The sequence below is a fragment of the Artemia franciscana genome, unplaced genomic scaffold, assembly GCF_032884065.1.
Source record: "Artemia franciscana unplaced genomic scaffold, ASM3288406v1 Scaffold_968, whole genome shotgun sequence".
NCBI lineage: Eukaryota > Metazoa > Arthropoda > Branchiopoda > Anostraca > Artemiidae > Artemia > Artemia franciscana.
Window position 1 is genome coordinate 95,055 of NW_027069062.1, and position 24,307 is coordinate 119,361.

The 24,307-nt window shown below is 34.1% G+C and overlaps 1 protein-coding gene across 4 annotated transcripts in view; it reads left to right on the forward strand.

The window, feature by feature from the left end:
* LOC136043772 (myosin heavy chain, non-muscle-like) overlaps nucleotides 1–22,964 on the forward strand; it is a 72,780-nt gene extending 49,816 nt beyond the window's left edge. Inside the window, exons 1-10 of one of the 4 annotated variants that reach the window (XM_065728687.1) lie at nucleotides 2,642–2,721; nucleotides 2,962–3,310; nucleotides 4,524–4,690; nucleotides 8,749–9,097; nucleotides 10,312–10,478; nucleotides 12,519–12,867; nucleotides 14,482–14,733; nucleotides 19,829–19,849; nucleotides 19,880–19,918; nucleotides 22,802–22,964. In XM_065728687.1, coding sequence (XP_065584759.1) covers nucleotides 3,119–3,310; nucleotides 4,524–4,690; nucleotides 8,749–9,097; nucleotides 10,312–10,478; nucleotides 12,519–12,867; nucleotides 14,482–14,733; nucleotides 19,829–19,849; nucleotides 19,880–19,918; nucleotides 22,802–22,879 — 1,614 coding nt within the window. In that variant the 5' untranslated portion in view covers nucleotides 2,642–2,721; nucleotides 2,962–3,118 and the 3' untranslated portion in view covers nucleotides 22,880–22,964. Of the gene's footprint in view, nucleotides 1–2,641; nucleotides 2,722–2,750; nucleotides 3,311–4,523; nucleotides 4,691–8,748; nucleotides 9,098–10,311; nucleotides 10,479–12,518; nucleotides 12,868–14,481; nucleotides 14,734–19,828; nucleotides 19,919–22,801 lie in introns of those variants that run through there. The other 3 variants (XM_065728684.1, XM_065728685.1, XM_065728686.1) reach the window with 3 other exon arrangements.
* The last annotated feature ends 1,343 nt before the right edge of the window (nucleotides 22,965–24,307 follow it).

A 24,307-nucleotide genomic window follows, 5' to 3' on the forward strand; every position in this document is an offset into this window, starting at 1 on the left:
AACATATGGAACGTATAATAAACATATGGAATATAAAATAAGCCAAAAACTTATGCAACCTATGGCCAAAATTATATGGAACATATATAACATATCACTTGTGACATGTGACAGAAACGGCTAAGACTAAAAACATGCCATGTGAATCTGAAGAAGAATAGTGTGGGACCGCAAATTGATGATATACGAGCGAGAACAAGAGAATTACACATGACGACTATGGCTGAGTGCATACTAGGTGGTTAATTCAGTCCTAGATTCCAAATTTAGTCTGAGAAATCAGAGAAGAATATCCAATACCGAAAGTTAGAGGTTAGAATATGAGGGGGGGGGAGGTAGGAGGTGCAGTTGGATGCATTTTTTAACTAATTTGTGTCATATCTTCTTCTATATAAACAGCAATTTCTGGTTGGTGACTAGAATTTAAACTCACCCCATGGACTGAAACCATTCTCCCAACACCAGAAGAACTTGTCAAATATTTTATTTCCGAGTACATGCATAGGGCGGCCAACTTCCGTACTCGGAAACTTGTGTTCCTAACTAAACTATCTTTCTGCTAGTGATCACACTTTTTAATTTTAATTCTCACAATTTAATGTAAGTTTATTTATTTATGCATATTTTCTCTCTTGTTCTCGTATTGTGAACTTCGTTGAAGTAGGGATTCTAGGGCTGTTTTTAAAAAAGTTTTTAAATAACATTATTTTTTAATTCTCAAAATTTAATGTAATTTTTTTCTTAGATTCAATTAATATTAGCAGCTTCAACCAGTTCCTAAATAATAATAATTAAAATAATTAATAATAACTAAATGATTTAAATAATAAATTTAAAATGATTAAAAAATAACTTTTTAATTAATTAATAAGCTGAAAATAATTTTGTTAATAAAAGAAAATTTTGTTAAAAATTGGCATGAACATTCTGTGGGGCACAGGGAAAGGGGGAGGGGAAGGGGGCTAATCAATATATAGCCCCAGGCACAAGAGAGGACAAACCGCCACTGAGTTTCAATAATGGGATCAAATGATTGTGGGACAATAAAAACCATAGCAAAATATATTAAATTGTGAATAATCCATGGAGAAATGTTTGCAAGAGAGGGGCGGAAGGTGAGTGCTTGATATATTGTGGAATGTTAGGGGGTTATTATTTTTTTTTGTATACGTTGTTGAAATGTTAATTTATGTATTAAGTATACTATTTTGTTTGTTACCAAGGGCCTGTGGCCCCTTTTTATTCTTTTAAAAAAGAATATGAAACAACTGTTTTATTTTTTCCTTTCCAACAGAATTCTGAATCTTGTATCTGTCCCTAATTGAATAGATAGAGTTCCCCAACTCTTTATTTTAGTAGGTTCTGGCGAGGGGGTGGGAGTCAGACATCTGAAGAGTATATTATTTCGCACAGTTTCTCCTCGAAGGCAGGTGTACCACACATACCAATCTAGTATAGTGCGATTCTTGCTTCAAATAGAGACTTAACATTGGGGGATGTTTTGATTTTGGCTCTCCGCACATGAATAATTAAAACGAAAATTATATATTAATTTATTTGTATAGCTAAATGGCTTTCCAAATGCACTAAGCTTTTGATATTCACTACTGTAAGTATGTATACCTGAAAACTATACGATAGCGAAGAGCTTCAAAGGTAAAGGTAAAGGATACGACATTCGACTTTACAGTCCGTACCAGCGGTGCTGATCTCCTTTTCTTGGCCCTTCAGCCAGGAAGTGCAATGGGGGGTTGGGGGCCAGCCAACCTGTGCTTTCGCACACCCTTCCTATAAAATAAGGGACCGTAGTTGAGCACAATCGTATGAAATGCTATTTCCAAATGGACATTACATTTTCGATGAGAATTCGATACCCATTTTATTACAGTTCGCTTAAATTTCGTTGGAATCCTTTCTTCTTCTGACTTTTTATTCCGTTGAGTTTTTCCAAATGACTTCACTTTTATTAAACAGGTGACTATATTTTAAGCTTGTGTTTTTTTTTTCTTATTTATTATATCAAAATTCTATATGATAATTTCTGTATTTCTAGTAATTTTTTTTCTATTAACATAATTATTTTCATTTTTTTCAATTTTCCCTAGCTTTTCCCTACTTTTTATTTCTATTAGGCCTTATCATTGCATTAATTCTACAATTTCGAATTAGAACAGGCATAGATGTTAATTTTGGTGGAGTCGTGTGGATTTGTATGAATGTGTAAAAGCCGACCTGGTTCATAGTTAGTCTGATATTAACTCTGCCTAATGTGGGATCTCCACACCCTTTTACAATGCTAGAAGGATGTACATATACCTATATTTTACTGTAAAGCAACCTGAAAATGGAACTAATGATCGGTGGGTAAGCTCCAAAATTATCGTGTAAACTAGTACAAAAGATTTGTTGCTTTAGAATCGGGGAAAAAATACATATAAATTTTGGGCACCCTCCCTCCCTTACAGGGCCCTAAATTAATTCAATATATCTTCTTTAGGTGTCAGAGCTCACCAGTCGCCTTCAAGGATCTGAGGGTGCATGTTCAGAGGTTCAAGATAGACTGGTTCGCATGCAGACTGATATGGAGTCTTTAGTAGCCCAATCAAAACATTTGGCATGTTTATCTTTCAGCTCTGCCAAATGTTTTGATTGGGCTTCTAAAGTCAATCTAAAGTAATCTTCTTGTCAATTGGTTTTATTCCCATAACATGTAAATAAATAGTAAGTTTACTCAACCGATTTTTATCTTTTTAATTGCATGAAAGTTTTTGGAAAATGTTTAATAAAACGTAAGAGGTCCATTCCTCGCTTCTTGAAATAGCTTGGGCTGGGTATTGCCAAAAGAGTAGTGTGGGGAGTAGGTCGAGGGGAAAATTGGCAGTTCTTCTGCTATCTGCAGTTGGCAATTGGCAATTGCTGCTACCGAAAACGGTGCTGTTGTTAAAAATTATTTATTTTCAGGCTCAGCAAGGAACAAGAATCAAATGAAGAATTTGAGGCTCTTAAGGCCACAACTGCTGCGGAGCAAGAGCTGAGAACAAAACGCGAACAGGAATTAGCATTACTGAAGAAGAGCCTTGAGGAAGAGTCTGGTCATCACGAGAGCCAGTTAATAGAAATGAGGCACAAACATAGTCAAGAACTGGCAGTTTTGCATGAACAGATGGATAATGCCAAGAAAATAAAGGCAGCGTTGGAAAAAGCTAAGGCATCTTTGGAGGCTGAAAATGCGGATATGGCTAATGAGATCAAATCAATTGCAACATCCAAAGCTGAGACTGATAGAAAAAGAAAACACCTCGAGTCACAGGTAAAACTTTCCTTTTAAGTCATGTATATATGTCGTGAAGAGTATTTGTGTCTCTCTCCCATGTCTATTGTATGTGTACCTTTGGGTGTATTTACAACTGGCGAGGGGTTAGATTAGTTCAAAAGATCTTTATCCAGGGTCGCCCAGTGCTTGGAGACAAACTACAGCCATTCTGTAAACCTTGATTATATATCTGTCATGGGATAAAATAAGGTAAAAAAAAAGGTAAAGGTAAAGGATACGGCATTCGACTTTACAGTCCGTACCGGCGGTGCTGATCTCCGTTTCTTGGCCCTTCAGCCAGGAAGTGCAATGGGGGGCTGGGGGCCAGCCAACCTGTGCTTTCGCACACCCTTCCTATAAAATAAGGATAAAATAAGGGACCTTAGTTGAGCACAATCGTATGAAATGCTATTTTCAAATGGACATTACATTTTCGATTAGAATTCAATATCCATTTTATTACAGTTGGCTTAAATTTCGTTGGAATCCTTTTTCCTTCTGACTTTTTATTCCGTTGAGTTTTTCCAAATGACTTCACTTTTATTAAACAGGTGACTGTATTTTAAGCTTGTGTTTTTTTTTTCTTATTTATTATATCAAAATTCTATATGCTAATTTCTGTATTTCTAGTAAATTTTTTTTCTATTAACATAATTATTCATTTTTTTCAATTTTTTCTAGCTTTTCCCTACTTTTTATTTCTATTAGGCCTTATCATTGTATTAATTCTACAATTTTGAGTTAGAACAGGCATAGATGTTAATTTTGGTGGAGTCGTGTGGATTTGTATGAATGTGTAGAAAGCCGACCTGGTTCATAGTTAGTCTGATATTAACTCTGCCTAATGTGGGATCCCCACACCCTTTTACAATGCTAGAAGGATGTACATATACCTATATTTTACTGTAAAGCAACCTGAAAATGGAACTAATGATCGGTGGGTAAGCTCCAAAATTATCGTGTAAACTAGTACAAAAGATTTGTTGCTTTAGAATCGGGGAAAAAATTTTCGTGTTAGTATGTAGTTTAAGTCAATAAAATCTTGGTTTAATAATTTTATGTTTGATCATTGCAAATGCAGTGCTAGATGCGTTTGTTTTTTCTTTTTTTTGTAGAGATTTGGACTGAGTTTTTCGTGTTAATACATATAAATTTTGGGCACCCTCCCTCCCTTACAGGGCCCTAAATTAATTCAATATATCTTCTTTAGGTGTCAGAGCTCACCAGTCGCCTTCAAGAATCTGAGGGTGCACGTTCAGAGGTTCAAGATAGACTGGTTCGCATGCAGACTGATATGGAGTCTTTAGAAGCCCAATCAAAACATTTGGCAGAGCTGAAAGATAAACATGAAACCAGTTTATCTGATCTTGAAGAGAGGTAAGTCTCAGTCTCGAGTTTTCTAACATATTCCCACCGCTCTGTTTTAAGCTTCTGATTTTTCCACCCACCAAGAATTTCAATCTGTTCTTCTAATCTCTTCCCAGTCCAATATGTGGACGTCTTGCCTTTGCATACTTCCTTGTAGGATTACATAAAAAAACTAGTTTTTTTTAACTGAAAGTAAGGAGCGACATTAAAACTTAAAACGAACAGAAATTACTCCGTATATGAAATGGGTTGTCCCCTCCGCAATCCCTCGCTCTTTAAGCTAAAGCTTCTAATTGTTTTAAAAAGCAGAATTGTGGCAAAGAGTCAAACTTTAGCGTAAAGAGCGAAGAACTTTTCATTTCCGTTAGAATGAGCCATTTTGCGATATTCTAGGACCACTTGGTTGATACGATTACCCATGGAAAAAAAAAAAAAATATATAAATAAATAAACACGCACCCGTGATTTGTCTTCTGGCAAAAAATACGGAATTCCACATTTTTGGAGATAGGAGCTTGGAAATTTTGGTATAGGGTTCTCTGATACGCCGAATGCGATGGTGTGATTTTCGTTAAGATTCTCGGACTTTTAAGGTGTGTTTTCCTCTATTTTCTAAAATAAGGCAAATTTTTTCAGGCTCGTAACTTTTGATGACAAAGACTAAATTTAATGAAACTTATTATATTTAAAATATAATTTAAAATCAGCTGATATTTAAAATCAGCATGAAAATCTGATTCTTTTGATGTATATTTTAGCATCAAAATTCCGTTTTTTAGAGTTTCGTTTACTATTGAGCCTGGTAGCTCCTTACTACAGTTTGTTACCACGAACTGTTTGATATTCAGTGGTGCTATTCTATTTTCATGGTCTTCGTTAGTCCCGAAATCGATTCATCCAGGGGAACAACACTCCTCAATCGTTGTACACATACTGAAGGTAATTGAACCGCATCACCAACAAGGTTTTACTGATTATAATTTAGAAAACCTGGAATCCACTTTTCGGTATTTTTTTTTTTTTTATGTTTTTTTTTTGTATTAGGACAAGAACATCTTTTCTTGGGGTATATGAATCCCGTCTACTTTGACTGTTTTTGAACATTGATCTTTTTTTCTTTTTTCTTTTTCTTTATGTTTCCCTTGCTAACCTAGTGGATAGTTTTTTTTTTCTGAAAATCTCAATTTTATTGTTCTTGAGGCATAAAAATTTTATTTGATAAGTGAAAATGTCGAAAAGGATTTGATTTGTGAAAAGAAACCCCGGACACTTTCACATCCAAGAAGCTTTCCTCTGAATTTCTTGGTTTTTCTCTTTTCTTCAATTATAGTTTCCTTTTTACTAAATTCGTTTTGTTAAGATGAACGAGTGCTTAGAGTTTGAAGTAAATTTCCAGTTTGACAACGCCCTCCTAATTCTTGTTTACCCATTATGCCCAATTCCCTTTGAAAGCCTTATAAGAAATTAATCACATCGGCCTCTCTCGCACCGGACTCTTTTTCTCTTATTGTTTCTCAACCACCTTCTTGTATTTTTTTTCATTTATTCCATATTTTTTTTCCATAGTAAAGAATACAGGAAACTGATGAAACAAGGAACTCAAGTACTTTGGCTTTAATAGAAATAAAATACCTCTTACGCCACTCTACTACCGTGTCGCTACTTGCGTCACTAACGCCAACTTTTCATTAGAACTAAAAGTCCTAAAACAAGTTTAAATTGCAGATTATTTTATTTTATTGAAATAAAGATCTAATTAAAGGTGGTAAGTTTTCCTTATATCAAGCCTGAAATATTTGGAGATTAAGTTAAACTATTTCTATTGTATTGATTGTGAAATTGTTTGGACTAGTTTATATTAAGGTATACCAAGTCAAAATATAGATAATTTTCTTCATGGGCTCTTTTGGCAAAAATAGTTATTATTTCAAAAAAAAACTGTAAAATTTATTTAAAGATACAGGTAGCGTTAAGGCCAATCCTTCTCACTTGTTAATATCCTTCTATTGTATATTTTATGGCACTTGGTATTTACCAAGTGACATATAGCGATCGCAAAATTGATCTGTCGGTCCCGCTTTTACTAGTTTGGGCACTTCCAGATAAGCTAGGATGATGAAAATTGGCAGGCGTATCAGGAACCAGACGAAATTAAATTAGAAACACTTTCTTTTTTGATTTGACCATATGGGGAAGCGAGTGAACAAGATTCACTCGCTTCCCCATGTGGTCGAAAACAAATTTTAAAAAAGAATTTTATTTGCCAATGAAACAAATGATTTTTCTTCTTAAGTATGACTTATGGTTTAGGGGTATGATTCTCGCATGCGGTGCGAGAGGTCTCAGGCTCGAATCCGGACCACCCCAATTTTTACATGAAGAAGATCCGAAACTAGATACGTGATCAATATAGCGATCGCTGAAAGTTGGTAGGGGTATCAGAGACCCGACCAGATTAAATTAAAAATAGTCACTTCCCCAATTTGACCATCTGGGGGGGGGGAGTGGAAGGACGGTTAATTAAGAAAAATTAGAAAGAATGAGGCATTTTAAACTTAAGAACGGGTTATCGGATATTAATGACATTGTATATTTAGAATGACCTCGTATCTCAGAGCTCTTGTTTAAATATCTTGACCGGATCCAGTGACATTGAGGGGGGAGGAGTTAGAGGGGGAAACTGAAATCTTGGAAAACACTTAGAGCGGAGAGATCGTAATGAAACTTTGTGGGAAGAAGCTCTTGGCTCTTCCGACCTCGCCATAAGTATCATACGAGCTCTTGGCTCCTGCTATTATTATCACTACCCTTAATATTTTGCCGGTTGACATCAAATGGCTATTATTCACATGAATTTGTCAAATTTTGTCCATGAACTTTATTTTCCGGTTTTGCCATCTTTTCATACCCTTTTGTTATATTTGTAAAGTATCTAATTTACTTGTTTTTTATCTGTTTTTGAATGATATTTCGTTTATACTAGCAAGACCGACTGTTTATAATAGTAATAATAAACAGCAATAATAATGTTATTATAAACAATAACATTCATAGTGGTGGCGTGTGTCGGTCCATAGGTCAAAAATGACAAAGTGGTGTACGCAGTAACTATTAACATTACAGTGGCGTCCATTTGGGGAAGGGGACCTCTAGTTTTTCTCTCCCCGCCCCCTCCACACGTACACAACCAGATTAAAAGGAAACTTTTGGGGTATTTTCATCGAAAAAATGCCGTTTTTGGTATCTTATTTTAACAAAATGACAGAAAAGACACATATCTCCTCCTTGTAGATACATAAAAATGCGTTTTGTCCCCCCCCCCACTCCACCACAAAATTTTCCTGAATTCACGTAACTGGAATGTTGGATAGTTGACTTGACTACTAATATAAACCTGTCACATATTTAATATGAATTTATCTTGTGTTCTTCTTCTTCTAAATTTGTATTTCCCTGGCTAACGGATAGTTTTTTTATCTGAAAATCTCTATTGTCAGTTTTTATCTTTAATTCTATAGGTATAATTATGTGTGGAATTATATTTATAATTCAGCTTATATCACCTTTTTGTCTTCTCCTCGAAATATTATTCACTTTCTAACTATTTTGCAAAAAAAAGTATTAAACTCAACTTGAGAACTTTTAAAGACTAGGAAGTAGTGTCACCCTATAGTAGTGATTCAAACCTTGGATAAGCCTTTGGTCTAAAAAGTCACCCTATGCTAGCCCGAAATTTGCTAATTAAACAGGACAAAATTAGACAGGAAGTTCTTTTAATGAGAATTGTGCTTTCAATTGGTTTTATTCCCATAACATGTAAATAAATAGTAAGTTTACTCAACCGATTTTTATCTTTTTAATTGCATGAAAGTTTTTGGAAAATGTTTAATAAAACGTAAGAGGTCCATTCCTCGCTTCTTGAAATAGCTTGGGCTGGGTATTGCCAAAAGAGTAGTGTGGGGAGTAGGTCGAGGGGAAAATTGGCAGTTCTTCTGCTATCTGCAGTTGGCAATTGGCAATTGCTGCTACCGAAAACGGTGCTGTTGTTAAAAATTATTTATTTTCAGGCTCAGCAAGGAACAAGAATCAAATGAAGAATTTGAGGCTCTTAAGGCCACAACTGCTGCGGAGCAAGAGCTGAGAACAAAACGCGAACAGGAATTAGCATTACTGAAGAAGAGCCTTGAGGAAGAGTCTGGTCATCACGAGAGCCAGTTAATAGAAATGAGGCACAAACATAGTCAAGAACTGGCAGTTTTGCATGAACAGATGGATAATGCCAAGAAAATAAAGGCAGCGTTGGAAAAAGCTAAGGCATCTTTGGAGGCTGAAAATGCGGATATGGCTAATGAGATCAAATCAATTGCAACATCCAAAGCTGAGACTGATAGAAAAAGAAAACACCTCGAGTCACAGGTAAAACTTTCCTTTTAAGTCATGTATATATGTCGTGAAGAGTATTTGTGTCTCTCTCCCATGTCTATTGTATGTGTACCTTTGGGTGTATTTACAACTGGCGAGGGGTTAGATTAGTTCAAAAGATCTTTATCCAGGGTCGCCCAGTGCTTGGAGACAAACTACAGCCATTCTGTAAACCTTGATTATATATCTGTCATGGGATAAAATAAGGTAAAAAAAAAAGGTAAAGGTAAAGGATACGGCATTCGACTTTACAGTCCGTACCGGCGGTGCTGATCTCCGTTTCTTGGCCCTTCAGCCAGGAAGTGCAATGGGGGGCTGGGGGCCAGCCAACCTGTGCTTTCGCACACCCTTCCTATAAAATAAGGATAAAATAAGGGACCTTAGTTGAGCACAATCGTATGAAATGCTATTTTCAAATGGACATTAAATTTTCGATTAGAATTCGATACCCATTTTATTACAGTTCGCTTAAATTTCGTTGGAATCCTTTCTTCTTCTGACTTTTTATTCCGTTGAGTTTTTCCAAATGACTTCACTTTTATTAAACAGGTGACTGTATTTTAAGCTTGTGTTTTTTTTTTCTTATTTATTATATCAAAATTCTATATGCTAATTTCTGTATTTCTAGTAAATTTTTTTTCTATTAACATAATTATTCATTTTTTTCAATTTTTTCTAGCTTTTCCCTACTTTTTATTTCTATTAGGCCTTATCATTGTATTAATTCTACAATTTTGAGTTAGAACAGGCATAGATGTTAATTTTGGTGGAGTCGTGTGGATTTGTATGAATGTGTAGAAAGCCGACCTGGTTCATAGTTAGTCTGATATTAACTCTGCCTAATGTGGGATCCCCACACCCTTTTACAATGCTAGAAGGATGTACATATACCTATATTTTACTGTAAAGCAACCTGAAAATGGAACTAATGATCGATGGGTAAGCTCCAAAATTATCGTGTAAACTAGTACAAAAGATTTGTTGCTTTAGAATCGGGGAAAAAATTTTCGTGTTAGTATGTAGTTTAAGTCAATAAAATCTTGGTTTAATAATTTTATGTTTGATCATTGCAAATGCAGTGCTAGATGCGTTTGTTTTTTCTTTTTTTTGTAGAGATTTGGACTGAGTTTTTCGTGTTAATACATATAAATTTTGGGCACCCTCCCTCCCTTACAGGGCCCTAAATTAATTCAATATATCTTCTTTAGGTGTCAGAGCTCACCAGTCGCCTTCAAGAATCTGAGGGTGCACGTTCAGAGGTTCAAGATAGACTGGTTCGCATGCAGACTGATATGGAGTCTTTAGTAGCCCAATCAAAACATTTGGCAGAGCTGAAAGATAAACATGAAACCAGTTTATCTGATCTTGAAGAGAGGTAAGTCTCAGTCTCGAGTTTTCTAACATATTCCCACCGCTCTGTTTTAAGCTTCTGATTTTTCCACCCACCAAGAATTTCAATCTGTTCTTCTAACCTCTTCCCAGTCCAATATGTGGACGTCTTGCCTTTGTATACTTCCTTGTAGGATTACATAAAAAAAACTAGTTTTTTTTAACTGAAAGTAAGGAGCGACATTAAAACTTAAAACGAACAGAAATTACTCCGTATATGAAATGGGTTGTCCCCTCCGCAATCCCTCGCTCTTTAAGCTAAAGCTTCTAATTGTTTTAAAAAGCAGAATTGTGGCAAAGAGTCAAATTTTAGCGTAAAGAGCGAAGAACTTTTCATTTCCGTTAGAATGAGCCATTTTGCGATATTCTAGGACCACTTGGTTGATACGATTACCCATGGAAAAAAAAAAATAAAATAAATAAATAAACACACACCCGTGATTTGTCTTCTGGCAAAAAATACGGAATTCCACATTTTTGGAGATAGGAGCTTGGAAATTTTGGTATAGGGTTCTCTGATGCGCCGAATGCGATGGTGTGATTTTCGTTAAGATTCTCGGACTTTTAAGGTTTGTTTTCCTCTATTTTCTAAAATAAGGCAAATATTTTCAGGCTCGTAACTTTTGATGACAAAGACTAAATTTAATGAAACTTATATATTTAAAATCAGCATGAAAATCTGATTCTTTTGATGTATATTTTAGCATCAAAATTCCGTTTTTTAGAGTTTCGTTTACTATTGAGCCTGGTAGCTCCTTACTACAGTTTGTTACCACGAACTGTTTGATATTCAGTGGTGCTATTCTATTTTCATGGTCTTCGTTAGTCCCGAAATCGATTCATCCAGGGGAACAACGATCCTCAATCGTTGTACACATACTGAAGGTAATTGAACCGCATCACCAACAAGGTTTTACTGATTATAATTTAGGAAACCTGGAATCCACTTTTCGGTATTTGTTTTTTATGTTTTTTTTTTTGTATTAGGACAAGAACATCTTTTCTTGGGGTATAGGAATCCCGTCTACTTTGACTGTTTTTGAACATTGATCTTTTTTTCTTTTTTCTTTTTCTTTATGTTTCCCTTGCTAACCTAGTGGATTGTTTTTTTTTTCTGAAAATCTCAATTTTATTGTTCTTGAGGCATAAAAATTTTATTTGATAAGTGAAAATGTCGAAAAGGATTTGATTTGTGAAAAGAAACCCCGGACACTTTCACATCTAAGACACTTTCCTCTGAATTTCTTGGTTTTTTTCTTTTCTTCAATTATAGTTTCCTTTTTACTAAATTCGTTTTGTTAAGATGAACGAGTCCTTAGAGTTTGAAGTAAATTTCCAGTTTGACAACGCCCTCCTAATTCTTGTTTACCCATTATGCCCAATTCCCTTTGAAAGCCTTATAAGAAATTAATCACATCGGCCTCTCTCGCACCGGACTCTTTTTCTCTTATTGTTTCTCAACCACCTTCTTGTATTTTTTTTTCATTTATTCCATATTTTTTTTTCCATAGTAAAGAATACAGGAAACTGATGAAACAAGGAACTCAAGTACTTTGGCTTTAATAGAAATAAAATACCTCTTACGCCACTCTACTACCGTGTCGCTACTTGCGTCACTAACGCCAACTTTTCATTAGAACTAAAAGTCCTAAAACAAGTTTAAATTGCAGATTATTTTATTTTATTGAAATAAAGATCTAATTAAAGGTGGTAAGTTTTCCTTATATCAAGCCTGAAATATTTGGAGATTAAGTTAAACTATTTCTATTGTATTGATTGTGAAATTGTTTGGACTAGTTTATATTAAGGTATACCAAGTCAAAATATAGATAATTTTCTTCATGGGCTCTTTTGGCAAAAATAGTTATTATTTCAAAAAAAAAAACTGTAAAATTTGTTTAAAGATACAGGTAGCGTTAAGGCCAATCCTTCTCACTTGTTAATATCCTTCTATTGTATATTTTATGGCACTTGGTATTTACCAAGTGACATATAGCGAATGTTGTTAAAAATTATTTATTTTCAGGCTCAGCAAGGAACAAGAATCAAATGAAGAATTTGAGGCTCTTAAGGCCACAACTGCTGCGGAGCAAGAGCTGAGAACAAAACGCGAACAGGAATTAGCATTACTGAAGAAGAGCCTTGAGGAAGAGTCTGGTCATCACGAGAGCCAGTTAATAGAAATGAGGCACAAACATAGTCAAGAACTGGCAGTTTTGCATGAACAGATGGATAATGCCAAGAAAATAAAGGCAGCGTTGGAAAAAGCTAAGGCATCTTTGGAGGCTGAAAATGCGGATATGGCTAATGAGATCAAATCAATTGCAACATCCAAAGCTGAGACTGATAGAAAAAGAAAACACCTCGAGTCACAGGTAAAACTTTCCTTTTAAGTCATGTATATATGTCGTGAAGAGTATTTGTGTCTCTCTCCCATGTCTATTGTATGTGTACCTTTGGGTGTATTTACAACTGGCGAGGGGTTAGATTAGTTCAAAAGATCTTTATCCAGGGTCGCCCAGTGCTTGGAGACAAACTACAGCCATCCTGTAAACCTTGATTATATATCTGTCATGGGATAAAATAAGGTAAAAAAAAAAAAGGTAAAGGTAAAGGATACGGCATTCGACTTTACAGTCCGTACCGGCGGTTCTGATCTCCGTTTCTTGGCCCTTCAGCCAGGAAGTGCAATGGGGGGCTGGGGGCCAGCCAACCTGTGCTTTCGCACACCCTTCCTATAAAATAAGGATAAAATAAGGGACCTTAGTTGAGCACAATCGTATGAAATGCTATTTTCAAATGGACATTACATTTTCGATTAGAATTCAATATCCATTTTATTACAGTTGGCTTAAATTTCGTTGGAATCCTTTTTCCTTCTGACTTTTTATTCCGTTGAGTTTTTCCAAATGACTTCACTTTTATTAAACAGGTGACTGTATTTTAAGCTTGTGTTTTTTTTTTCTTATTTATTCGTGTTAGTAACAAAATTTTCGGAGCGCCTGCATACGGTGGGGATTAGTATTCAGGGATGGGAAAATTGTTAAAGAACTTGGGTCAAAAATGTTAAAAAAATGAAATATAAATATATTGAAATTTTCGACAGAAAATAATAAAGCTGTCAAAACGGAATATAGTCTTTTTATGGACTTTATCCAAACAGATCAGTGATACTGTCGTAAAAGTCTGCAAAATTCGATCAGAAAGCCTAGAAATATCTCTCATCCTGTCCAAAACCTATAAAGTGGATCTGCTCATCGGCTTAAATAAGAAATCCTACCACATGTTAAAAAGTTTTATCCTTAAAAAAAAAAAAACGTAAACGAAAGAAAACACGTTTCTGTAGTTTGCTAGTTTCTGCTATATTGCTGATTGACTCTCTCATGTCTTTTGTTTATTTGCTAAACCGAAAAAGATAATTTTCTTTGAACTTTACGTTCAACAAAAATAATATCTTTACCAAATAGTACAGTTGTCAACACTGTTTTCATTGTATGTGTAAACTAAAATTAGTAATGAAATAGTACAAACTTTTTAGACCGATTGACAAGCCACTATTTAAAAAAAAACAAAAAAACACACAAATCATATGATTGAACACAAGGGTTATACTTACAGCAACCGCGTTATCAGGTGATGTCGTGTGTACGCTTATGCTACCTCAAATAGTACCTAGTATCGAGCATTTTGAAACTGATTGCTATAAAAGTTAGTTGAACATTACTGGCTCTAGAGTGGCGGAATAACCTTTTGTATGCTGATGGTAAAAGGAAATTGCCGAATCGGTTAGTTTATCCCGAAAGTGATGAATCAATTTGATTTAACTTATGTTGCGTTAATTTCTGTTCAAAGGTGGCTTTGTGTTTGGAACTTGTGTTAATATGTCATGAAAGCCTTTGAGGATTGATGCTGAACCCTTGTTGAAAATTGCCTATGGATTCCATCTTGTTAGTGCCTGCTTGTGTTTTTCAATATCAGTTTCATTTTAGGTTATTGAGCTGGAGAAGACGCAGCGTAATTTTGACAAAATCCTGGCAGAAGAAAAGGCAATATCAGAACGATTTGCGTCAGAACGAGATGCAGCTGAAAGAGATGCAAGAAAAAAGGAGACGAAAGTTTTAAGTCTAAGTCGAGACTTGGAAGAATATATTGTGAAAGTAGAGGAGCTAGAGAGGTCAAGAAGAGTTCTTCAAAATGAGCTTGACGAATTTGCCAATTCACAGGGAACTGCTGATAAAAATGTAAGTTTCGTTAAAGTTTTGCACGAATGTTTTTTATTTATTTGAAATGTTCTTTGCGTGTTTTTGGTTGAATTTTGAGTTTGATTACAAGTACAAGAACTACTAGAAGCTAGGTTACAAGTAGGCTAGGAAAAAATGTCACTTTTATTTTTAATTTTAAATAAGTTTCAATTTTTAATTTAGCTGAGATTTTTAATCTCAGCTAATATACAGTCGCCTAAGACCTTTTAAACTAAAATATCTGCTCCGCTTTCTTGGTGACAGTTGACCAATTCGCCTTGCTTTTTTTTTTATCAGCTTTTATCGGAACGTTCCCGTACCTCTCATTGCCAAGTATTTACAAACTATGTTTAACCCCCTCCCTCCTGTTTGGGGAAGGGAGGGCAGTCCTTTAAGTATGTACAAATGTGTTTAAGCCCTTGGGGAAAAGTGGAGCTTATATATATATATATATATATATCAATCAATTTATTTATAACCCATCAACAAAAAAGAGGGCGGAACGCCCTTAAGATGGAGTAATAAGAGAAAAAAAAGCTACAAATAAATACAAATCAACACAAACAAACAATTAAATAAGTAATGCTGACCATGGGTGAGACACTATCAACATAGAAGAACGAAAATCATGAAGCCTTTTATCAATAATAGATGTAGGAGAAACTAGGCGGAATTTGTTCATTAAGTAGCTATTTCTAGTCCAAGGAGGGTAACTAAGAAGGAATTTAGCATAACGAAAATATACTCTACGAACATATAGTTTCTGAGGTTCACTAAAAAACTGCCAAACCGGACAAAGAGAAAGAAGATGAGGTACAACTAGGCTATTATAAATTTTCGCAAGATTTAATTTATCACTGTGTTTAATATTAGATACAATTGAAGCATAAGCAATTCTCAGTTTTTTCTTCAAATTTTCAAGGAATAATTTCACAGTTTCTTTCATATTTTTTCCAATAGGCATTCCAAGGTAAAGTAATTTTTGAGAAAGGGGGACTTGAACATTAGCTAAAGATAAGAAAATAGGGCCATTTGTCTCTTTAAAATTGAAAGCTACAACAGCAATATTAAACACATTTTCACATCCACTAAAAGTACGGCTTAGATTCAAAACGTCATCTGCAAAAGTTATTAAAGACAAGTTAAATCCACGGTGAATACAACTAAAATTAACTGAATTTTGGGCATCTAAAACAGAGTTATTAAATAAAGAAGGTGAGGTAAGGTCACCTTATCGGACTCCTTTCAAAATATCAAAAAGGGAAGATCCCCCCTTTAACTTCGCCTTAAGGTGATGGTATATTATATAATATACATATATATCCATTTGGTTTTTTTTACATAAATCCATTAATAAAAGGTACTAATTTTTAAATATTTATTATTCACCCCCTGTTATAATAAATAATAGAATTGTGGCAAAGAGTCAAAATTTAGCGTAAAGAGGGAGAGATTGCGGAGGGGACAACTCATTTCATATACGTAGTAATTTTTGTTCGTTTTAAGTTTTAATGTCGCTCCTTACTTTAAGTTAAAAAACTAGTTTTTTTTATTTAATTTCTGAACGTTCTTGAAATAATGCAAGTTTGATTTTGGCTCTCCGCATATGAATTATTAAAATGAAATTTGTATATTAATTCTTTTTTTGGCTAAATGGCTTTCTCTTTCTTTTGATCAGACGATTTTGAGAAATAAGGGGTGGGGAAGGAGGCTTAGTTGTCCTCCAATTTTTCGGTTACTTAAAAAGGCAGCTAGAACTTTTAATTTTTAACCAGCCTTTTTATTGGTAAAAAATATACGTAACTTAAGAATTAACTTACGTAATAAACTTTTATATTATTATATTTCTATTATGTATGAGGGGGTTTGTACCCTCGTTAATATCTCGGTCTTTACGCTAAATCGTAAGTTTTGTCCCAATTCTTTAAGAATGACCCCTGAATCAGAAAGGCCGTAGAATAAATAGTTGAAATTACTAAAAAATACTTTAGCATAAAGAGAAAGGTATTTATCTCCTCCTAAATACATCGCTCTTTATGCTAAATTTGTTTTAGAACCCCTCATATGCGTAATGATCTTTTTTTGTCTTTAGTTTCAATGCTACTCCTTACTTTCAATTGAAAAAATGTTTTCATGTTCATTTTTTCATTGTTATTTTATAATAATACTAGATAGTCCTGCGCCCTTTTCATTGAATTTTTCTTCCCCCATGACATATTTCTCCAAGGAAAGATCCTCTCTCATAGCCCCCTCCCATCAATCCCCACCCTCTAAACCAAAAAGTCCCCCTGAAAACGTCTGTACACTTTCCAATAACCATTACTATATTTAAACACTGGTCAAAGTTTGTAACTTGCAACCCCTCCCCCAGGGATTGTGGGGGAGTAAGTCATTCCCAATGACATAGCTATTATGGTTTTCATCTATGTGGAGTAAAATGGCTATCTCAAAATTTTGATCCGTTGACTTTGGGAAAAAATGAGCGAAGGAGGGGGCCTATGTGCCCTCTAATTTTCTCGATCACTTAAAAAGGGCACTAGTACTTTTCGTTTCCGTTAGAATGAGCTCTCTTCCAACATTATAGGACTTTTGTCGATACGATGACCCCTGGGGAAAAAAAAACCAAAAAAAAACAAACAAATAAACACGCACCCGTGATTTTGTCTTCTGGGAAAAAATACGAAAATTGACGTTTTTGTAGATAGGAGCTTGAAATGTTTCAAGCTCTGATACGCAGAATGCGATGATGTGATTTTCGTTAAGATTCTTTTATGGGGTGTTTCCCCCTATTTTCCAAAATAACGCAAACTTTCTTAGGCTCGTAACTTTTAATGACAAAGACTAAATTTGATGAAACATATATATTTAGAATAAGCATGAAAATTAAATTATTTTGATGTATCTTTTAGCATCAAAATTCCGTTTTTTAGAGTTCCGTTTACTATTGAGCCGGGTCGCTCGTTATTATTGAGCGACAGATCCGTGATCTGTTATTTAACCCCATCTTTATTTTTCCGAAGAAAATCGTCCTTTAATATTTAGACATTAGAAAATTCAGTCAGATACAGCTTATCAGAAGCAACAAGCAATTCTAATAGTATGGTCTGGAGGTGACACTTACGATCTTGCCTTAAGTTTTCAAGAAAGAGTTGGCTGTGACGAGATATGGGAGAAAATTTGTCAGAATATGTGAAAATATTGATTTTTACATCTATTTTATTTAGCAAATTAATATACTAAAATATTTATAGTACTTTAGTTTGCCTTACAATTCTCAATATATATCCACTATAGGTTTGAACACTTTGAGCCTTCGTTGGGATACAAGGTGTTTAAAAAGTGGGTCGTTAGGTCAAATGAATCAGGTTTCTCTGCATTCTATGATGTTTTCCAAAAAATGTCCTTGAGTGTGTGGTTAACCACTCTTGATGAGGGACTGAAATTTGGATTGTTATCCCGCCCCCCTTCTTGTGTTGTTACAACTTATTCTGCATCCATAAAGCGACTTAGAAATCTCTTTTGAGTGGAATACGTCTTAATGATCACCCTTAAATTTCCCATAAAGTGGCAAGAAAATCTGTATATTTCTGGAAAGTTAGCATATTATAATAAATAGGCTTGGGATTTTGAAGATCTGACATCTCTTTTGGATTCATTCACCAGTTGTAATTCATTTATTCTTTAGCATACTAGCCAAACGGCTATAATTTGACTATATGACAATTTTTTGTGCTAGTCAATCTAAGCCTGGGGGAAGGGGACAAACTGATTTGGGCTGTTCCTCTTTTTATCGGTTTGGTTTGCTTAATTCAATTGTATGGTTTCTATATTTATGTTTCTAGTTGCTTTAGAAGATTACTAACAGTATTTTTAAATGCTATTGAGCATAGGATTAATTAAACGGATAAAAAAGGAAGTTAGGTATAAAAATGTGAATACAAGGCAAAACCTGGGTACACATATATTTTTTTCTGACAAAGAAATGATTTTTTTTTCTGTATATAGGGATCAGAAAGCAGACACTAATTAAAAGCAAAATCTAGGTTTTGGAATTTAAAATACAAAGAAGTATTCTTACGTTACAAGACTTAGTCTTATATTTTTATGCATTTTTCAGATTTTCAAAGTGTTTTTCAATTGGTATTTCAAGATGCGATTACGTGATATGATTTGATAAATATTACCATGTCTCATAATGTAATAAGCTGTAATAATTGTTGACACTAGAAGAAACACCATTAATGAATCGTTCTAAACATTCGTAAGTGGAAAAATAAAAGAGTTTGCAAATTTTTTATGTTTTTTTTGGGGGGGCACCCAAACAAAAAGAATGAAGTTTATTCTAAGCAGTTGACTTACATAAGGTTTGCCATGAAAAGGCTTATTATTGGATCCAGAGCTGTAACTTTTCTATGTTTCTTATTATGAGCAAAAAAATCTGAAAAGTACCTTTCTTCTCAAAACCTTTTTAGATGCGGGTTTTATAAAACATCGGAGCAGAGTGAATTCTGTAGTATTTGTTTTCGAAACAATCGGAGGAAGTTGGCTGACGAATATCCCATAGAAAAAGAAAAAGATACTATTGCTATTGAATTTAGTTCTGGCACTACATCAGAAGCACTGCATAGAAGATCTACACTTAGATGTAGAATGTGCAAGAAGAAAATTAAGCTTATCTTCTACGAGGGTAGATACAAAAAAGCATTTTGTTTGCAAAACAGAGAACGGGAGGATCACCACTGCACTTTTGATGTCCTAGGAAAAGGGGCTGAAGTGTTGAGTAAAGAGATCCCTCATGTTGTTGCTGATAGATAGGAACAAATTTAGATAGTTTCAAATTTCAGACAAGCACTAAGAGGAGGGAAGGATCTACATTCTTAGTCTTCGAATACTTTTGAGAAATTGTCATCTTTATAAATAATCAACGGCGAAAAAAAAATCAAAATCGTCCCTGATATAAAACAGGAAGAAGTTCGTTTTACGCAGTTTTGAAGATCCACTGAAAAAACGAACTTATGGTACAATCCTAATTGAATGTAATGTTTTATATAGGATTTCTAATTCGCATTTTCTAAAATTAACATGTTAATTTTAGGTAGAAGAAACAGGTAGTGGCGACAAAACGCAAACCATTGCTGAAAATTATGAAGATGAAAGGTTTGATGTCCACATTCCAGATTCTGATGTAAGTTTTTGATGAAAGTCTTTTTTTTTCAAAGTGTTAATGTTTTTTCTCTTAAGAAAAAAAAATACAAACAAACGAAAAAGTCACTGGTCCTTAAACAGGTGGTTAATGCTTGGCTTTAAGCATCTTTAAAGGGTGTGTAAATCGGTCTCAACTGATAAGCCCATGCTATCTTGCACCAGCTATTGCTAGGTTAATCGCTGATGCAATAAAGCTATGTATAAACCAAAGAAAATGACATTCAGAGTAATAGTAATTTTTTAAACCCATCCAGTCAAAATTTTGAGACAACCACTTTTTCAGCATATTCGAATGGTCCAGCTACAATATCTTTTGTAATATTGAGCATATCACCCCCTCCCCCTATTATGCAATTGGCCTATTATGCTTTACTGCTAAACTTTGTCATAAATCAAAAGACATTGTGTTTATGGTTGCCAATAAAACACCTCAGCAATATATCGAGAACGACTGGGGGTGTTAAGCTGAAACTTTTGGGGATACTGCTGTTACAACTTTTTCTCTTACAATTTAAATGATCAAAATTAGTGTAAATATACCCAGGTTGTCAAAGAACATAGATTGATTTGCAAATAATATTAAGTTATGTTTTTCAGGTCAACTGCAGAAGGTATGAAATTAATTTAAAAACTACCATTTGTCTCAGGATGAATATCAATAAATAAATGTCACGTTTAACTGTCAAAGTTTAAATGTTCTACCTGGTAATGGCAATTGCTTGATCCTCTCGGTTCTTTGTTTTTATTGCCAAAGTCACTAATAGAGGGTTCGGAACAGTTTGTGCGTTGATTTCCTAAAAACTTGCAGTTTATAAATGGTGCTTTGTTGATACCAATGCAATAAACTGCAACGAAAGCTGACTGATGTAGCGTGGATGTAGCTGCTAACAAAACTCTTAAAGAACTTGTACTTGTGTTTCGAAATTTAATGTATGTCTAGCAATGTATTTAGATTCGTTGGAATCTGGTATTTTACCCCATCTTTATTTTCCGAAGAAAATTGTTCTTTAATATTTAGGCATTATAAATTCAATTATAAAAATTCAGTCAGATACAGCTTATCAGAAGCAACAAGCAATTCTATTAGTATGGTCTGAAGGTGACACTTACGATCTTGCCTTAAGTTTTCAAGAAAGAGCTGGCTGTGACGAGATATGGGAGAAAATTTGTCAGATAATGTGAACATATTGAATTTTATATCTATTTTTTTTAGCAAATTAATATAATAAAATATTTTTAGTATATTAGTTCGCCTTACAATTCTCAATATATATCCACTATTGGTTTAAACACTTTGAGTCTTCATTGGGATACAGAGTGTTTTAAAAGTGGGTCGTTAGGTCAAATGAATCAGGTTTCTTTGCATTCTATGATGTTTTCCAAAAAAAAAAACGTCTTTGAGTGTGTGGTTGACTACTCTTGCTGAGGGACTGAAGTTTGGATTGTTATCCCTCCCCATTCTTGTGTTGTTACAGCTTGTTCTACATCCGTAAAGCGACTTCGAAATCTCTTTTGGGTGGAATATGTCTTATTGATCACCCTTAGATTTCACCTATAGGGCCAAGAAAATACGATTTCATCGATATCACTGATTTTTTACTGCAAGCCAAAAACTGCCATGTTGCTGCCTTTGTTGAAGCATTTACATATGTATTGGATTGCCTTTACGGAGTTTCAGTATTCAACATTTATGTGTGCATTAAATGTTTTTGATAATAAAGGTGAATATAGAACAACCCACTGGTTATCTACTGGTTACATCTTGATTTTTCTCCTCGTGATTTTAATTTTTTTGCTTAGTGAAACTTGTACATTGATTTTTCACCTTGTAAAATCAATTTTGATCATGGAACTTGTTGCGTGCTGATTGAACTTACTTCCCAGATTGTAATGCAACTGTAAACAGACTAGTTTGCAGAACTTGAACCAGCTCTTAAAATTGTAACATCGTAACATCGTAATTGTAACATCGATGCGTTATTTCAACAGCAGGAAAACATCTAGTTAATCATTTCACTCTCTCTCACTCTCTCTCTCTCTCTCTCTCTCTCTCTCTCTCTCTCTCTCTCTCTCTCTCTCTCTCTCTCTCTCTCTCTCTCTCTCTCTCTCGCTCTTTATTCTTTCTTTTGTTCTGTACAACGCCATGCTCTTTTCGACATTTTGTCAATTATGGAGTGTATTTGTGTAATGACTACACCAATTTTGTCTTTTCGAAACTATAATGCTTCAAGTTATATTAGCAATTGCTATATTTGTAATTAAATGTAAATATAATGTTATCCTTGGATCATTAGCAATTAGACCGTATATTGTGAAATTTAGATTATATTTAAAGCATATTCTGCTGTTCAATTTTCAAACAACATTTAGTTTTAGATTTGAGAAAGCTGAAATACCAAATTTCTGAAAATACTAAGTTTACAAAAGCAAGATTTAATATCAAATTTGTAAATATTAAAAAAGGATATCAGTTTTGAATATTCAAACCAATATCAGAAAAAAATTAGTACTCCAGAGCACTAAATCAGTCGGCAGTTATTTATTAGATAATTAGAAAAAAATTACATTTTCAACTTTTTAGTTTTTTTATTGAAATTTATCGTTCGTAATAAACAATGTCATACTGAATTTAGTTTTTATAGAATCTGCAATTTAAGCAATCTTCAATTACCATTGCTGAAATGTAGGTATAGATCGTAGATTTTTAAAAACAGGCTGAAATTCATGTCAGAATAGTAGAAACACAGCCTTAATTCCTGTCATTTGTATTATTTGTCATTCTCTTTCTTCTTTCTTATTTTGTTTGTGTTCAATTTCTTCTTGGGTTTTAATTCAATTTAAGCTTATTGATTTTTTTTTATAGGAACCGACAGAATCACCAATGACGGACAAAATCAGTATTTACTGTATAATAACTCGTAGTTGTATTTTCAAATTTTAATTTTTGTATATTTAATTTTTGTTTTGTTTTTTATGTTTTTTACCTTCATTATGTTATATTGACATAAATATAGTTATGCCAAAAATGCTTTTCTTAGATTTTAGTGAAAAGATCGTTTATGATAGAATCAATTACGCCAAAAGTTTCCATGTTTCTGTCAAAAATACTACGGTAAGTTTATATCTGTTCATATATGCTCATACTATTAAATTACTTATTCTTTTTGATGTAATTATAGTGACGCTCTGTATACATAAATTGTTTTTAAATTTCAATTTTAGGGGGATTTTAGGCGGAAACCCCCCTAAAATCGCTCAAACTTAGCCTAAGAGTTATATTTAAGAAATGTTGTGACCTACTTATGATTAATGATAGACTTGTTGATCTTGACCCGAAAAAATATTTTAGTACTAAGAGACCCTTAACGTGTGAAAATGCCCAAACTCAGATTTCCCATAAAATTGACCCAAAAAGTGGCAAAAATTATAATTATGGCGGCTCTTCAACGAAGACGAGCTAGAAGAACTCCCTCACTCAAAACACTTATTGACCAAAGATTTCTTGGAGGGTAGAGGGGGGGGGGTGTTCTTGCCTCAGCAGTATTGAAGAGTAAGCTAAGCTAATGGGCTTATAACCCAATGATAGAGGATCTATCTTTACTCAGGTTAGCGATTATGCTTATTTTTCATATTATCATAGGCAGTGCAATAACGCTGACTAAGTAAAGAGCGATGTGGGCACATTTTTTTTTTTTTTTTTTTTTTTTTTTTTTTTTTTTTTTTTTTTATAGAGTTGACAATTTGTGAATGATGACATCTCTAACGTTAACGATAAATCTGGCTTATTGCCATCTTTAATACCAACATCATTCCAACTGGACTGTTACAAATTGGAACCGTGCTGTTTCTGCTTTCTTACTTCTAGTTTAATTGTCCTTCGTGTTTTACCCGCTATTTACGAAATGACCTGCGATAAAAGTGAGGGCCATCCAAGGAATATTATTAACAGGGAATATCCGTTTTTCGTTCAGCATAATAAATGTAGGCCCCTCTCTAGTGTAAACAGAAAGGTACAACTAAATATATTTTGTAGGGGGAAAAATTTGGAGCAAAACGATAAAATAACACCAAAAAGAACTGAATTATACCAAAAGTAATAGAAACTGTATGAAAAATTGTACAACTGTCAATTTCAAAGAGGCTTGTAGCCCTTCCCCTCGAAATTTGATCCTTTTGGAATAAGAAAAACTACATCTTCATTATAACTAATATAAATATTTTTTTTATTGACGCTTTTGATATTGTCAACGGATTTTTGATTTGATTTTGCCAGACTTTAGTTATTGAGAAACCGTGAATTCTGAACTTGATCAAATAAAAAAAGCATTAATATATTAATGTCCGTTTTGGATCTACAAAAAAAGGATGC